Source organism: Poecile atricapillus, chromosome 14 (assembly GCF_030490865.1).
Source record: "Poecile atricapillus isolate bPoeAtr1 chromosome 14, bPoeAtr1.hap1, whole genome shotgun sequence".
Lineage (NCBI taxonomy): Eukaryota > Metazoa > Chordata > Aves > Passeriformes > Paridae > Poecile > Poecile atricapillus.
In genome coordinates this window covers 2,888,676-2,904,132 of record NC_081262.1, presented here as the reverse complement: position 1 = coordinate 2,904,132, position 15,457 = coordinate 2,888,676, and the positions used below count along the sequence as shown (strand labels likewise).

Here is a 15,457-nt window from a genome sequence, read left to right as displayed (position 1 = left end):
GCTGCTGGCTCTGCTGAGAGCTGCCCTGGGGACAAAGCAGTGGGGACAGCCTGCAAGCAGTGACAGCCCTGACTCCCTCCCATGCCAGCGTGGTTGCCTTGTGGAGCAGCTGGCCCAGCTCCCAGCAAGGACTGGAGGGTGGGAGCAGGTAACGTGAGTGTGACAGGCCACGGGATGGCTCCCACATCCCCAGGGCTCTCACCCAGAGGGGTGAAGGGGACAGACTGCTGTGAAGAAGCTGCTCCATGCCACGCAAGAGGAGGCTCTGCCATGGTGATGATGACAGGAGGACTTACTTCCCTGGCTGCACCTCCGGGCTCTTTATCCGTGCTGAATCCTGGCTCCTGGAGCTGGGTGCCCCGTGTGTGCCCAGAGGCTACTGAAACACGGCAAACTAAGCCTGGCCACGTTCACCAGACTGCTCTAATCCCCTGCCCTGCTTCACCTCTCCCCTCGGCTCCCTGTGGGGGTGGGACCCCCAACCCACATCCTGTCCCCATCGTGGTCCTGCTGAGGACAGGAGAGGAAGAGCTTCCACGGGGCTGTCAGCGGGTGTTTCCCGGCTCCCATGTGGTCCCCAGATGGGTCCTGCGGTTCCCGGCGCCCCAGTGGGAGCCGGCAGCCAGCCCTGGCCCGCGGCACAGGCGGCGCTCGCAGCCCCTCGCTCTCACTGAGGAGCGCCAAGAACTGGCTGCTAACGAGTTCAGAGCTGGCAGGGAAAGCGGAGGGCTCTGCCAGAACCAAACCCGGCACGGTGCTTCCAGGACAGGGCAGGGGCACCAGGTGTGGGGGCAGGACGAGTGGGGTGAGCACCGATTGTTCCCACGGAGGAGCCGTGAGCTGCATCCCCCTTGGTGCGAGCTCTGTGACCACCGGCCACGACCGCACTGCGACCGCCAGCGAGGCTCTGCCACGGCGGCAGCCAGAGAGGGGCCATGGAGGGGCCGCACCTCCCACCCCTCACTAGAGCTGCTGGAGCAGCCTCCAGCCCCAGAGCGGTGCCACTGTCTGCAGAGAGCCAGAGTGGGAGCAGGCGTGCGGTGCCAAGCTTGTTGTGCCCTGGCTCCGTCACGCCAGCTGCCCTGCCAGCACAAACACGGCTCGCTTGGAAGAGGCAGCGCTGGCCAAGCTGAGCCCGGCGCTCCCAGCCGCAGGGCCAGGATGTGGGGCAGGAGGGGCCTGGTCCCCACCGCCAGCACGCTGGCAGCGAACCCAGCGCCCGGCAGGGAAAGGACCTGGAGACGGGAACGTGTCCCAGGATCGGTGCCAAGAGGGATGGAAACTCCAGGAGCTGGGGCCAGCCCGCGCGTCAGCCAGGAGAGCACTTCTGCACCTAAGCTGCGGCAGCCACAGCTCAGCATCTGCAGATCCCATAACCCCTGGGTCCCGCGGGTGCCCCGGACCCGCTGGCAGCGGTGGCAGCCCCGGGGCGGTGGCAGGGCTGGAGGAGGGAAGGCAGGGCGCTGCCGCGGCGCTCCCAGCCCCCGGCGTGCCGGCTGAGGCTCAGGGCCATGTTTTCTGCATTAGTTCCATCCCGGCTGAGCTGTACGTATGGCAGCAAGTATGCGGGAGGCTGGGGCTCCGTGCTCAGCCCGTGCAGATGTTGCCAGAGGTGAGCGTGCGGACAGCAGCTCCCCTGGTGCAGAGGGTCTTGGCAGGGACCGGGCCGTGGGACCTGGCACTGAGGGTGGACACTGGTGTGGTTCAGCCCTGGGATACCCGTGGGGCTGCTGTGGACCCCTGGGGCTGGCAGAGCTGGGCAGAAACCCTGGCACCTTTCCCGGAGTGATGCTGGGAGCTCGGGAGTAGGGAACCTACAAAGGGATGGGCGTCCCTCCTGAGCCGCTTGTCCTCCCGGCAGGCTGCAAGGAGCCCACCAGCTCTGGGCCAGCACGCAGGGATCCAAGGAAGCCTCCCAGCTCCCTGCCGATGCCCAGGCAGCCCAGGCTCCTCCCGCCCATTGCAGGGATTCAGCCCTGCCGGTTTTGGGCAGCCCAGGCTGGGGGGAGCCTGTAACCCCCCCTCCCCCCTTTGGAGCCAGATCAGCTGCATGGGGAGAGTTTTCAGAGTTTTCTCCTAGTCTCAACCCATCCCTCCTAGCCAAGCTGGGGTAAGGTGCTGGTTGCCATGAGGGTCCCTCATGGGGACCCCCGGGGGCTGCGGGGGGCCCAGGGCCGGCGTGTCGGACGCAGCTGTTGGCAGCGATGCGGCGGGGTCGGGGAGATGGGAACAGCTGCCCGCAGGGAGCGGCCGCATCGGCTCCGCGGCTGCCTGGGAGAGCCCCACACAAAGCCAAGGCTGCTCCCTGTCTCCCCGGGAGCCGTCACCCTGAGCCGGATGCAGGGCAGGGAGAGCCGGAGGTGGGAGCCCCAACCCTGGGGCTGGGAGGTGGCCGGGGGGTTCAAAGCTCTGCTCTTGGCAGAGCCCCCGTGGCTGGCAGGGCTGGGACAGCTCAGCCCTGCCTGTGGCTAACAGCCCATGAGCATGGCTAACAGCCCACGGATATCTGATCCCCGTGGGAAGCAACCCCAGCAGCGGGATCTGCGTGGGCACAGGAGGCACCAGTGCCAGGCTGAGCTATCCCCTTGCCAGGGGGTGCCAGGGCAGGAAGGGTCTCCCCTGGCCAGGGCACTGTGAGGGTCTCTGGGGACAGACACCCACCCCGGGTCCATGCACATGGGGAAGCCGTTCATCCTTGCACACCCCACGAGGCTGTGGGCAGCAAGAGGAACGCTTCCCGGGAGCTGAGAGGGTTAACCACACACCGAATCCTCCTCTCCGAACAAGAATGTGAGTGATCTCTTTCCCTTGCCAAATCCCAGTTACTCCAGAGGTAACCCGGAGAACAGAGCAGCCTCTCCCAGGCTAGCCCTGCTCCTGGTCTCTGCCCGGAGCTCAAGGAGACCAGGAGCAGTCACCTGCCCCAGGGGAGTGCAGAGATCCCACAGAGCAGCGGGGTTGCTCCGGTAGCCATCACACTGCCAGCACTGGCCCTGCCCTCTGCCAGGTGTGTGGTGGGTGTGTGTGTCACACACGCTCTGCCTCTCCCCTCACCACCAGCACAGCCCCCATGCTCCATCCAACCCCTCCTGCCCTCGGTGAGGCCAAGGCCGTGTCCCAGAGGATGTTGTGGGGCCAGCAAGGGCAGGAGGGTGGGTGGGCTCCAGTGGGCACAGACACCACAAGGCTGGGATGGGAGCAGGACCTCCCTCCCTGGGCAGGAGAGGGGGACTCACTGGCCAGGGGGGTGGGCAGGCTGCAGACCCCAGCACCCAGCCCTCCTCCACTGCCTCTCCCCTCTTCCTGCAGCCACCAGCCCCACAAGCCCTCCTATGACGCCCTCAAATCCCAAAACACCTTTGCCCTCTGGAGAGGAGCCTGCCAGGGTCCCAGGTCAGGCACAGGCTGGGGCTCCTGAAATACCATGAGGAGCCCCAGCCTCAGTCATGGAGATGCCAACCTGTGTGGGCCTGAGCTGGTGAGGCCATTCCCAATGGGAGGGATGGGCACTCAGGCGAGGGCGAGCCGGTGCCACTGCACACCCACACCCCTTCAGATGCCTCTGGCTCATTCCAAATCCTCCTCGACTTCCCCATGTCTGCCATACCAAGCGGCATTCCTGGGAAGGACGGCCGAGGGGGAAGTGGAGCAGAGGAAATATAAACAGTCCCGTGCAGCTACGCTGGGGAACAGAAGCATGAGAGCGCCGAGCGTGCGGTGCTATAAATAGGCTGCCCAGAGTCAGGCCAACTTTTTCATAGCTTCCCACGGTCTCCTTGGGAATGTGGGATGCTGTGGACCTTCCCCCAGCCCGGAGGAAGCTGCTGCCGAGGCTGGGAGTCAGGTACCCCCGGGGTGACCCCAGCGTGGGATACCGTGATGATGGGGCAGTGGGACGAAGGCTGAAGTCTCTCTATGTCCTGATGCGCCTCCCTGATGATGACAAGCGGTCCCCAGCCGGCCCTGGGCCGACAGCTGGATCCTGGACAGAGGCGACATGTCAGAGTCCATGGAGTTCTTCTGGCTGTAGGCACAGCCAGATCACCCCAAACCTGGCTCTCCACAGCATCACCCTGCACCATGGCCACGCTGCCCCCAGGGACCCTCTCCATGGTGTATCTCCCACTGTGGCACAGCCGATGTGGTCCACGGGATGGCGGCTGTGGTTTGGGACAGGGGCTGGAGTCCCTCTTTCCCCCGAGACCTTGAGCAGGGCTGGGACAGCACCGGCTGTGCTTGGGCTGTGAGCATCGGCTGCTGCCCATCACTGAGCTCTGCCCCCGGCACAGCCCACGAGCTGGGGGGGACAAACCCCCGGCGGGGACAAACCCCCAGGGACACTCTCCCAGCTGTCCCCGGGCGCCCTCAGCCCCGGCCCCGCTCATTAGCACAGCTCATTAGGACGTGAGCGGGGCGTGCGCTGCCCCGGTGCGCGGCCGTTCCCTCGCCCCCGGCCCTGCCCGAACGCCGGCGGAGGAAGTTTCTCATGAGAACGGAGCCGGCCCCTCTCCAGCCCACACTGGCCGCGCTCAGCGGCTGCCCCGCAGCTCCACACGGAGGGTGCCTGTCCCAGGCCTGTCCCGGGAGCCAGGTGCTGGCCAGATGCACACACAGCCCCTCGCACCAACCTGCACAGCTCCATGTGTGGAGGAGGATGCGGCCCGTGGGCTCTGTACCCAGGGGAAGGTGCCCAGAGCAGTGGGCAAGCAGAGATGCCACCTTATAGCCCACAGCATATGTGAATCACTGCCCTCCACTGTGCTGGGGACACACCTGAGGCATGAGCTGGGCATGGCATGGGCATGGAGCTTCCCGCTGCTCAAGCTCCCTGCTCAGCCTTGTGTCCCCTGTCCCACCAAGGGCAGGACCCGGGGGACACGGGAGGGACCTTTGGTGGGGTTTGCACGGGGATTGCAGGAGGGTGAGGACAGGAACTGACACTGAGCCTCGGCAGGGCCGAAGCCGCAAGGGAGAGGATGTGAATCGCTTCCAGGGGGAGGGTCAAGGCGAGGAGGGCGACCACCAGCCTGTGGGAGGGGAGGACAGGCCAGGGCAGCGCGGCCTTGGGAGGGGATAAGGCAGAGCACAGAACTCAGAGAATTCTTTGGAACGACAGTGGTGCTTGGACCTGAACCCAGCCAGCAGTGGGAGCGTGGCTGCAGGGGGTGGCAAGGCAGGACCCAGGACAGCCCTGGCATCTCCACTGCCAATTTAGGGCACAGAGAGCAGCCATAGGGCATGAGCACAGCCCTGATGCTCACAAAGGGGCTGCAACAAAGGGATGGGGATCCAGCAGGATGAGGCCACTGCTCTCCCAAGGGAAATCATGGCCCTGGGTACATACCAGGCACCCCACGGGGTCAGCCAGACCCCGGCCACGCTGCGTCACACACGTCTGCCCGCTGCTGGGATATGCTCAAAATAGCTGCCACGGGCGTAGCCGGGAATGGGGGGTCAGGCCCTGGCGGGGACATGGCCACGGGGTGTGGGCAGCCTGCCAGTCACCCTCCTTGTCACCCCCTCGGTCCCCAGCCCCATGTGTGCCACATCCATGGCACCTGAGAGCAGCAGCAGGTACTAGGAGGAGCGACCCCTCCTCCCTGAGCTTCTTATTTTAGCTCCTTCTCATTCTTTTCCCCTGCTCTAAACAAAGGAATGTTTAATGAGGCAGGCTTGGCAAATTAAGAAATCCAGCCGGAGGAGCAGCCTGGGGCTGGCTCTCAGCTCCACGGAGGGACCAGGGTGAGCCGGCAGCGGGACCCTGTGCTGGCTGTGAGGAAACCCAGCCCACGGTGCTGCAGGGGCCAGCACAGCTGGGAAACCCATCCTGCAGCTCACCTCTGCAAAAAAACAGGCAACTTCAAAGCCAGGAGCCTGCGAGGTGCTGGCACCACACGGCGGCCCCGGCATCACCCGGTTCTGTAACCGCGCAGGCCCGGGGGGAGAAGGAGACTTTCCAACTAACCCAGCCCTGCAGCAATGGGGAAAAAAGAAAAGAACAAAACCCAGGAGTGTTATTCCTCTTGGCTAAGCAAGCCCTGCGCAAACTTCCAGAGGATTTATGGCACTTTAAAGTTTTCCCCTTCAGCAGAGCACTTCTCCAAGACTAAACATCTCCATCCATTGCGAGCCGGCCGGGGCAGGGCCGCGGCAGTGAAGGTGCATATTTCTCTTGGCAAACACGGAGCACCGGCCCCGGGCTGGATCAGACAGCAGCGGAGGGAAGTGAACTGCCTGCTTTGAACAGCCACCATCATTCACACGTTATTTTTAATAGCTCAGCGAGACAGAGTCCACCCTCCCCAAGAGACTTGGCTCGAGCCCATCGCACTCACAGCTCCGCCATCAGACAGGTCTGGCAGGGGGAGAAGGGGGGCCAGGAGGGGAGGGGAGCACTGAGGCCGGTGGTGGATAAATTTTGGAGTAGAGAATGGGATCTTCCAGCCATGCTGAGTGGCAACTGGAGCAGGACAGGATCGTGGCAGCTGCTGGAGTGCTGGGAGCACTTTGCCCTGGCTCGTCCGCACGTGTCACCACTGGGTTTGTGTTTATTTTTTGTGGTGGGGTGTTTATAAGGCTGCCTGAAGGGTCAGGGCATCATTTGTACTGCAGGAAGCACGCAGGGGCTTTTGGGGAGCTCAGCACCTGGGTTATGTGCAGGAGCAGGTGTAAAGTCCTGGTGCAGCACTGGAGCTCCAGGTCCCTTCCATCAGTGCCTGGGTTACTGCTGTGCCTGAGCACTGTCACCAGAGGCCATTGGCTTCCTGAGCCCACAGGCAGCAGGAGATCCACCATGAATCCAGAGTCCACTGCAGCCAACTCACCCCGCTCTCCACTGCATCCCTCCCTTCCCAAGGGCTTCCAGCCCCTTCTGCAGCCAGAGCCCCAAGCCACAGGAAACCTCTAATAAGAGGCTGTTTGAACTTGACGTCAAGGCTTAAATTCTCTACTTATTTCCTAATCACTGTTATTTGCTGAGTTGTGCGGATCTGGCCGCCCAGCCCTTGCCCTCGTCCCCAAGAGCTTTGGTCTGGCTCCCAGAGGGCAGGGCAGAGCCCAGGAGCCTGCAGAGCCCAGAGTCCTCACACCCACAGGGCTCACCTGGCATGTGCCACTGCGCTGTGCTCCCTGGCCTGGTGGGAGAGCAGGGCCCCCCCTGCCAAACCCCTCAAGGGTTAAGGAGACAGTCCTATTCCCCCTTCCCTCAGCTCCTTGCATCTCTCAAGCCCAGCCAGGGCTGGGATGGTTTGGGGGACCAAAGCTCACCCCCCTGCAGACAAAAGGTTGGGCAGGGCTGCCTGCAGCACATCCAGAAGGGACAGTACCTGGGAGGCAGCTGGGCCTGCTCGGGGGTCAAAGATCCGCAGTTTCTTGTCCTGGTGAGATAAAAGAAAACAGAAGAGGGTTAAGGACCTTGGGGCCAGCAGGATGTCAGGATGCATTGGGCAGAAGGCTGCAGTGAGCATCCCTCCCCTCCCTGCTCATCACTCTCCTGCCTGCAGTGCCTATTTCTATGGATGGCTTGCACTGTGTTCTCCCACATTGTGGGCAGGGAGGCACCCCCAGCACCCCCAGAGCCTCGCCAGGACCCTGACACCCTCAAAACTGCTCCCAGAAAAGGAGGGAGCCTTCAAAGTAGGGCCAGCGTGCTGTTTGGGGAGCACACACCCTGTTTGGCCAGAGCCACACAGCACAGGGGCTGATCTGCACCCCAGCTGGCACGGCTTGGGCTTGTGCCCTCTGAGCCAGCTCGCACGCTGGGCACGGGACTCCATCCATGAGCTGGGACTCCGACCCATCCCGCAGCCTGGCCCTGCACGCTGGGCCGGGCTCCGGGTTCCCCCCGGGGCGCACCGCGGGGCTTCCCCCGCAAATCCTTCGCTCTCCCTCGGCTCGGCGCGGGCTGCGCTCCCAGGCTGGGGCTGTGGGCTCAGAGCTGCTTTCCGAGCCTTCGGGCACGGCCTGGGATGCTCGTGGCTTGCACACTCCCCTTGCACACTCCCCTTGCACACTCCCCCTGCACGCTCCCCTTGCACGCTCCCCCTGCACGCTCCCCTTGCACGCTCAGCCACGCCCGCCCGGCCGCGGCCCCTGCGCGTTCCCGGCGCGTCCCGCAGCGAGCGGCCGGCGCCATCTAGTGCTGCTCCCCGCCCGCCTCCCTTCGGGCTCGCTGACCCCGCTCCTGCCCTTTTCCACCCCAAAACTTCCCGTCCCTCCATGCTCCCCATGCCTGGAAGCGTTCCAGGCCAGACCGGATGGAGCTCTGAGCACCCCGGGCTAAGATAAGGTGTCCCTGCCCATGACAGGGGGTGGAACGAGACGAGCTTTAAGGTCCCTTCCAACCCCAAACATTCTGGGATTCTGTGAAACGGGTGCCGCCCAGGATCAGGGTGCATCCAGCAGCTGGCACAGCCCATCCATGCCGTGCCACGGCGAGGTCATCCCTGGGCACTGCTCACCTTGCAGGAGGTGCCCAGGAGGCGGCCGTCTCGCTTCCAGGTCAGGCTCTGCAGCTGGTCCCCGTGGGAATCCAGGACTGCGGGGATAAAGCAGGGTCAGGATCAAGTAGGGTCCCTCCTACAGACAGGGCAGGAGCCATCACTCTCCCACCCAGAATATTTCCCAGGAGAAATGATCTGGCCTTTCCAAAGGGCTGGTGACAGCCAGGACCCAGTGGGAGCCTGCTGTGTCTGTGCAGGGAGCATTCCTGCAGGAGCTGGAGACAAAGGGCAGGAGCCCTGCAAAAGGCACAGGCCTATGCTGCTACCCCCCGCCTCTCCCCCTCAGGGTGGCTGAGGTCTGGGCAAAGCTGGTCAGCAACCACCCACATCTACCCTGGGACATGCAGAGAGAGGGACCTGCCACCCAGGGGATCCCCAGCAGAGATCCTGCAGACACCTTGGGCAGTACTGGAGTGTTTCCATCAGAGCATGGGGGAGCACAGGCACAAGGGGCTGTGGTGCCCTGCCCAAAAAGCCACCTGAGCTGCCTGTTCAGTGACACCGAGGTCAGGCCTCGAGCCCAGGCACTGGCACGGTGAGAACATGGGGCAGACACACAGGGAGGACACGTGTCACGGGCAGTCACAGCCCTGCCTACCTGTCAGGGGCTGCTGCTGCCCCAGGTCCCACACTGTGACTCTCTTCCCTGCAGCGCTGGCCAGGACAGCGTCCGCCGTGGGGTGGAACTGCAGCGCATCCACCGGGGCCCCCCCGGGCCCCAGGCTCAGCCCCGCACTGCCGGGAACGTCCTGGCTGCTCTCGGGCAGGCGCCACACCTTCACCTGCAGCCCCAGGAGAGGAGGGTGGTCAGTCCCAGGGCAGGTGAACAGGACCCAGCTGGGTGCTGGCAGTGCTCCACCTGGGCTCAATGCTTTCCCAGGCTTTGGTCCCTGAGGTCTCTGAGCATTCCCAGGTGATCCCTCATTGCAGCTTGGTGAGAACAGGTCCAGATGGGTGGAGGCTGATCCTTGACCATCTGCTCTGTCCCCCTGGGGATGTCCCGCTCTGCTCTCCCCAGGCTGGCACCCTCCACCCCATGCTCCTCTTAGTCCCATCACTCCAGCTCTGCAGTGAGCCCCAGAGACATGCAGGGGGGCGTGAGGAGTCCCCTTGGGAGCCCTGTCCCTGAGCACTCACCGTCTCATCAGCAGAGCCTGTGGCCAGCAGGAGCTGATCGAAGGGTGAGAAGTCAAAGTCAGTGACCACATCTGGAAGGAGAAGGGCAGAAGTTTGTCCCCACCTTCCCCTGCAGACAGTGTGTCTGCCCCTCTGCTCTTCCCAGCCTGATTCCTTCCCTACACACACAGCAGTGGGGGGCAGATTCAGCCCCATCAAGGTGTTTTGGAGCAGCTCAGCTTTGCTGTGAGTGCCTGAGCCCCTCTACTCTCCCTCAAAGACCTGCACACCTTTGGCAGGGATAGGAACCCTGGAGGGAGCATCCCCCTGTCTGATCCATGGACTGACAGCCCCACAAGGCGCAGGGAGCAGCAGGAACAGCACCAGGGTGTCTGTGCCATGTTCTGCTGGAGCCATGCTGGTGACAAGGCTCCCTTTGTAACACCCCAGGCCGGCATGCCAGCGGCAGGGATGCTCCCGGCAGCAGGGAGCCTCGTGGGAGGTGGGAGGAAGGCTGGCACCAGCAGCAGCAGCCCCTCGGATGCATTTGGCACGCTCAGAAAAGTAGGTCACCGTGTACTTTTCCGCTTCCAGGAGACAGGCCCCGCAGGCATGAAGAGCAGGCAGCTCGCTTGGCTGCATCCACCCGGGAGGAGAGAAAATCCATTCCCTGCCACGGAGGCGTTGCTCTGGCACAGCCGGCTTCAAAGGACCCCTGCTGATCTCATTAGGAAGCCGTGGAGGCGGCGCTGGCTCCTGTGCACCCCTCTGGCGCTCCCCGGGGAGCAGAAGAACTCACTGCCTGCTTTTCCAACCTGAGGAAGCTCCTGGTGCCAGGGGCTGAGGTGGCACAGGCTGGGCACTCTGCGCAGCACTGCAGCCGTGCCAGGGCACACACGTGGGCAGGCAGTGGTGGAACCAGCTCCCATCTTACTGCTCTGGTGTAAATTTGGAGAAATGGGTGGTCAGTGCCCCTCAGGCTGCCACGGCTGCTCCAACACCAGGAGAGGGGCACCCTGAAGTGGGCACCACCCCTCGCTGTGCCTGGGCAGGGCACAGCCCTGCTTCTCTGCCAGCAGCTTCTTCCCTGCCACACTGTGCCCACATCAGAGCTGCTGCTCCAGCCTGTTCCTCCTGCCACTGGAGCCAGTGATGCCTCGGTGATGCCAACTCCAGCCTGGCACTGGGTGTACTGGGAATTTCAGGGCGTGCTATGAGTAATAGGGAAGGGCTGTGCTAGAAAGCTGTGAGGAAGAGCTACATGTTCAGGCCTCACTGCAGGCTGAGAGAGGAAGGAACATGGATTGATTCCAGCCTGGTGTCACCAGAGCCCACAGGTGATGGTCCCTTGCAGGTCCCCACGTCCCTTGCCTGGCAGACAGCCCACCATTGCCTGCCAGGCTTGGACACAGCACCTGAGCCCCCCACACAGCCCATGTGGGGCCAAACACGTCCTGTGGAGGTGGGACGTGGCACCTGACACCCACCTGAGTGGCAGCAGAGCTGAGATATGGTCCTCTTGCCCCCATCCTCACACTCCAGCGGCACAATGCCCAGCACACCTGCAGGAGAGGACACAGGAGCAGGTCAGGAATCCCCCAGCCTGGGACACACGAGGGCCACTCAGCTTTGCAATGCAAGCCAAGAGCTGAGAAACTGTCAGCACTTTTGGGGGATCTCAGGGAAAGCCTCCTCCACTCACTCTGGGGTCTGGGGGACTGACCCACCACCCAGCCCCACAGGGATGCCTGGGACAAATCCATCCCACTCCCCAGGCAGTGCAGGGGACCCTTGTGCCTCACCAGCTGCCTCGGCGTTGAAGGCGATCCAGCGGCAGCTGGCCTTCACATGATTCCCACAGGATGTGACAGAGCCTGCTCGGATACCACTGATCCAAGCCTGGGATGGAGAGGGGAAAAAACATATCAGGGGCTGCCTTGTTATGGCAGGGCCTGGAGCACGGCTGGAGGACCATTGGCACAGCATGGCCAGAGACCCTCAGGCCCAGAGGAGCTCCCATGGTGACAGAGAGCTGGAGACTGCTGACATCAATGGGATTGTCCCGTCCTCTGAGCTGTCCCAGGGCAATGTGGCTGCTCACGATCCTGTCAGAGCACAGCCCCTCCCTGGGGCTGAAGGGGGGGACACAGGACGGACACAGGAGCATCCCAGCTCCGGTGCTGCCTCTCCCCCAGACTGGCCCATCTCTGGGCTGTCCCAATGTGAGAAGTGCTCAGAGGTCTTTGCAATAAACTGGGGCCAGGGAATCTGGATGGGACAAAAGCTCTTGGGCTGTGAAACACCACAGGGTCAGGCTGTGGCTGAACAAGGCAAATAAACACCTCCAGCAGCACGCATCTCATGTGGACACAGCTCCAAAACAAACCTCCCACTCTGCAGTGTTTCCCAGGGCTGACCACTGCACTCATGGGGCCCTGGGACACCCTCCATCAGCCAGACCCTCTCCAGGTGACAGACACCCCACCCCAAGCCACGAGCAGGAACAGGGCCACGAGCTCCCTGGCACACCCAGGCCCAAGTCCAACCCTTGACAGAGGCAATGGCAGGTGTTTTATGGTTGGCACCAGGCCTTGTGCCCACAGCAGCCCCCGGAGCTGCAGCAGGTGTCCAGAGCAGTGGATACCCCACAAACTGGGCAGGTGCCCGGGTAGGGAAGGGAAACCCCAAGCCCCAGGTTTCCTGTGCTTGCACAAGTTCCGTTTGAGGCCTGACAGGGAGCAGTGGTTCCTGCAGCACTTCCTCCTGTCACAGCTCGCTGCAGACCTGTTAACCCTTCTCCTGCCAAAAGCAGGTTCCTGTCCCCACACCCAGCAGGTGGGCAGGGGGCTGCAGTGGGGATGGGGAACAGGTCTGGAGCATGAACAGGACCCTGAAATAAGGGCCCCACTATCTGCATCCCATCACCCTGCACTGGGCCCTCAGTGAGGGGGACACCAGTCACATCTGGCCCCCAGCACCCAGGGGTGCCATGCGGGACCCCTGCAGTGAGGTCTCACAGAGCTGGTCCAGCCTGACCCCACAATTTCCCTGTGCACATGCAGCAGCCCTCAAGGAAGTGATCCTTCCTGCAGCATGCCAGCTCGGCCAGGAAAGCACGTGAAACCATCCTGGCTACATCCCCAGAACAAACTGTGAGCTCTCAAGGACCATCAGCCAGCAGAGCCCTGCAGATGCTGCCTGAAGAGGAGACTCAGATGTGATCCCTGATGTTTACACTGCACCTCCCGATCCAGCCAGGTCAGGTGTCTGCTCGTGCCTCCATAAACAGGTGCTCAGCTGGGGACAGAACAGAGCTCCCCGCTGTGACACCTGAGATGGGTCTGGACACAAGACTTCCTTCTCCACCTCCTGCCCTACGGGGAGCGCGTGGCCTCACTTCCAAGGATACAATTCATGCCTGAATGGGAAATGCCTTTTGGAAAGGCCACCTTGCACAGATCCCCCCCTGAACACAGGGAGAGCACGCTGTCCCTCAGAGCTCCCCCACCATGGAACTAACACCATGTCCTGCACAGCCAGGTGTCCCAGCACCCACACCCCACAGGCACACACACTCCCTGCTGCCAGTGACTCATCTGAAGCCTGGGATTCACAGCCAAACATTCATCCAACTGAGATTTCGGAGACCTGACACCTGCTCTGCAGACACACCAAGGCTGGCACGCTGTGGGCATGGGGGCACCACATCCCCTCCCACAGCTGAAGCTCAGAGGATGTTTTGGATGCTTGCTGGATTTGCAGAGGTGTGTGAGCACAGACCACGCTGGCTGGGTGCAAGGACAGCTTGGCTGGGAAGTTACAGAGAAGGACTGTGTGCACAGCCAAGGGCTGGGAGCAGCAGCAGCCTCACTCATGGCCATGGTGGTGAGGAGGTGCTGGGTGGAAGGTGCCCAGCTTGGGGAGCCTTCAGAAGGGTTGTGTGTCCTGGTAACACTCCTCGATGTGACTCACCCAGCCCTGACCCTGCAACTCTGCCCCTGCCCTGCCAAATGTGTAGGGACAGGGATCTGGGAGACTGCCCTGGCCCAGCTCTGTGGTTTGGGGGACAGCAGGGCAGGGCTACCCATTGCCAACACCGTGCCAGGATGGATTGTGATGCTTGGCATGATTGGAGCTGGCTGTTCATGGAGCAGAGGCCGGAGCTGGGCACCACATGGCTCTGTGCTGCCCAGCGAGACCCCCAGAGCTGCCTGGCCCCAGCGGTGCCGAGCTCAACAGCTCATGGCCAGGGTGATGGAGCTCAGCAGCATCCCGTGGAGCCCAGCACTTCCTCTGTGCCTGTGAAAGCAGGGTGGCAGAGCGGGGTGGCAGGAGTGAGGCCCAGCATCTCACACTCACTGCATAGCTCCCTGGCTGGCACAGACCAGGAGGGTGAGATACCGAACGGCAGCGGGCAGCAAGAACCGGGGATGCACCGTCTGTGCCAGCCGTGCCCAGCGGCAGGAGCAGAGCTGCCACCATGGGACGGGTACCCCATGCCAGCCGCTGTCGGCCGTGGGGGCTCCCCCGGCCGAGGAGAGGGCTGGGGTTCCCCAGCAGCCCCACCTGCGGAGCGCCCGGGGCCCGGATCCTCCGCGGACGCCGGGATGGGCAGCAGCGGGTGCCAAGGAGGGGCCGCCCGGGCGACGCACCCGCCCCGCAGCCGGGGGACGGGGGCACGGCCCCGCCACACCGGCGATGCCGCAGCTGCGGGGCCCAGAGCCGCGCCCTGCCGGTGCCGGGGCGGGGTCGGTCCTGCCCTGTCCCCGTGCCTGTCCCTGTCCCTGACCCTGCCCGCCGGCCCCGCCGCCCCCGCGATCCCCCGGCACTGGTGGGTCCCGCAGTGCTCACCTCCCTGCGGGGCAGCCGGGCCTCGGTGTGCCGGAACTTGGACGCCTTGAAGCGGTTCATGGCGCTCCGGTTGTACCGCACCGAGCCGTGCCCAGCCCAGCCCGGCCCAGCCCAGCCCGGCTCAGCCCAGCCCGGCTCAGCCCAGCCCGGCTCGACCCGGCCCCGCCGCTCCGCCCGCCCCGGGGCCCCGCCCCAGCCCCGCCCCAGCCCCGCCCCTGGGCCGGCCCTGCCGGACCCCCCGCCCCACGTGTGTCCCGTGTGTCCCGTGTCCCCGCTGTCACCGTGAGCGGGGCACACACCCTCCATCCCGGCTCCTCGGAGCCCCGCAAGAGCCTCCAACCCCCGCATCGGAGCCACCTGGGGTGACTGTCCGGCGGTCCCGGGGATCCCGGCCCCTTCCTTGCCTCCCCCGGCGGCTCGTGGTCACCCCGTGCCGTGACCCAGCTGTCACCCAGCCCTCCTGTCACACAAGGCCAGCGGTCCCGCCGGGCTCTGGGCCAGGGACAGCGGGAGGTTTCCGGTGCCGTGGGCTCAGCGTGCTCGCCCCCTCCATGGCCTGGTAGGGGTGAACAGAGACCTTTGTGTACTCACGGCTGCGGGGAAGGGAGGAGGAGGAGGGAGCGCTGGCTCTGAGCCCACTGAGCCCTCTGGGCCCGGCTGTGGCGTCACCCACGCCGGTGGAGGCCAGGCCCCCTGTCCTGCCTTCACCCGGGCTGTGACAGCAGGAGCTGACACGTCCCTGTCGCCTCCCCCGTGCCGAAGGCCCCAGCCTGTGCTGAGGAGCGCTCGGAGGCGCCAGCCCCGGTGACGAGGGCGGGAGAGAGACGCGCTTGGCACGAACCGTCCTCCCCCTCTCCAGAGGAAAGCCGCTGCCTCGCTGTGGGCGCTGTGTCAGGGCGGGTACCGTGCCAGGCTGCTGCGCTGTGTGGTGTGGGCGCTGTGCTACTGCACTCGCTTCTGTGAGATATTTCACCCGCTAGGGGAGAAGA

At 64.0% G+C, this 15,457-nt stretch overlaps 1 protein-coding gene across 5 annotated transcripts in view; it reads right to left on the bottom strand.

Moving 5' to 3' along the window:
* Positions 1-15,434, bottom strand: part of CORO7 (coronin 7) — a 36,084-nt gene extending 20,650 nt beyond the window's left edge. The window contains exons 1-7 of one of the 5 annotated variants that reach the window (XM_058850133.1): positions 15,310-15,434; positions 11,420-11,516; positions 11,105-11,179; positions 9,639-9,709; positions 9,100-9,283; positions 8,460-8,536; positions 7,326-7,376 (exon numbers count right to left, since the gene is read on the bottom strand). Coding sequence is in view for 1 of the 5 variants with exons in the window: in XM_058850131.1 (XP_058706114.1) it covers positions 7,326-7,376; positions 8,460-8,536; positions 9,100-9,283; positions 9,639-9,709; positions 11,105-11,179; positions 11,420-11,516; positions 14,469-14,528 (615 nt within the window). In the remaining 4 variants the exon portion in view is untranslated. The other 4 variants (XM_058850132.1, XM_058850134.1, XM_058850131.1 and 1 more) reach the window with 4 other exon arrangements.
* Between the last annotated feature and the right edge of the window lie 23 nt (positions 15,435-15,457).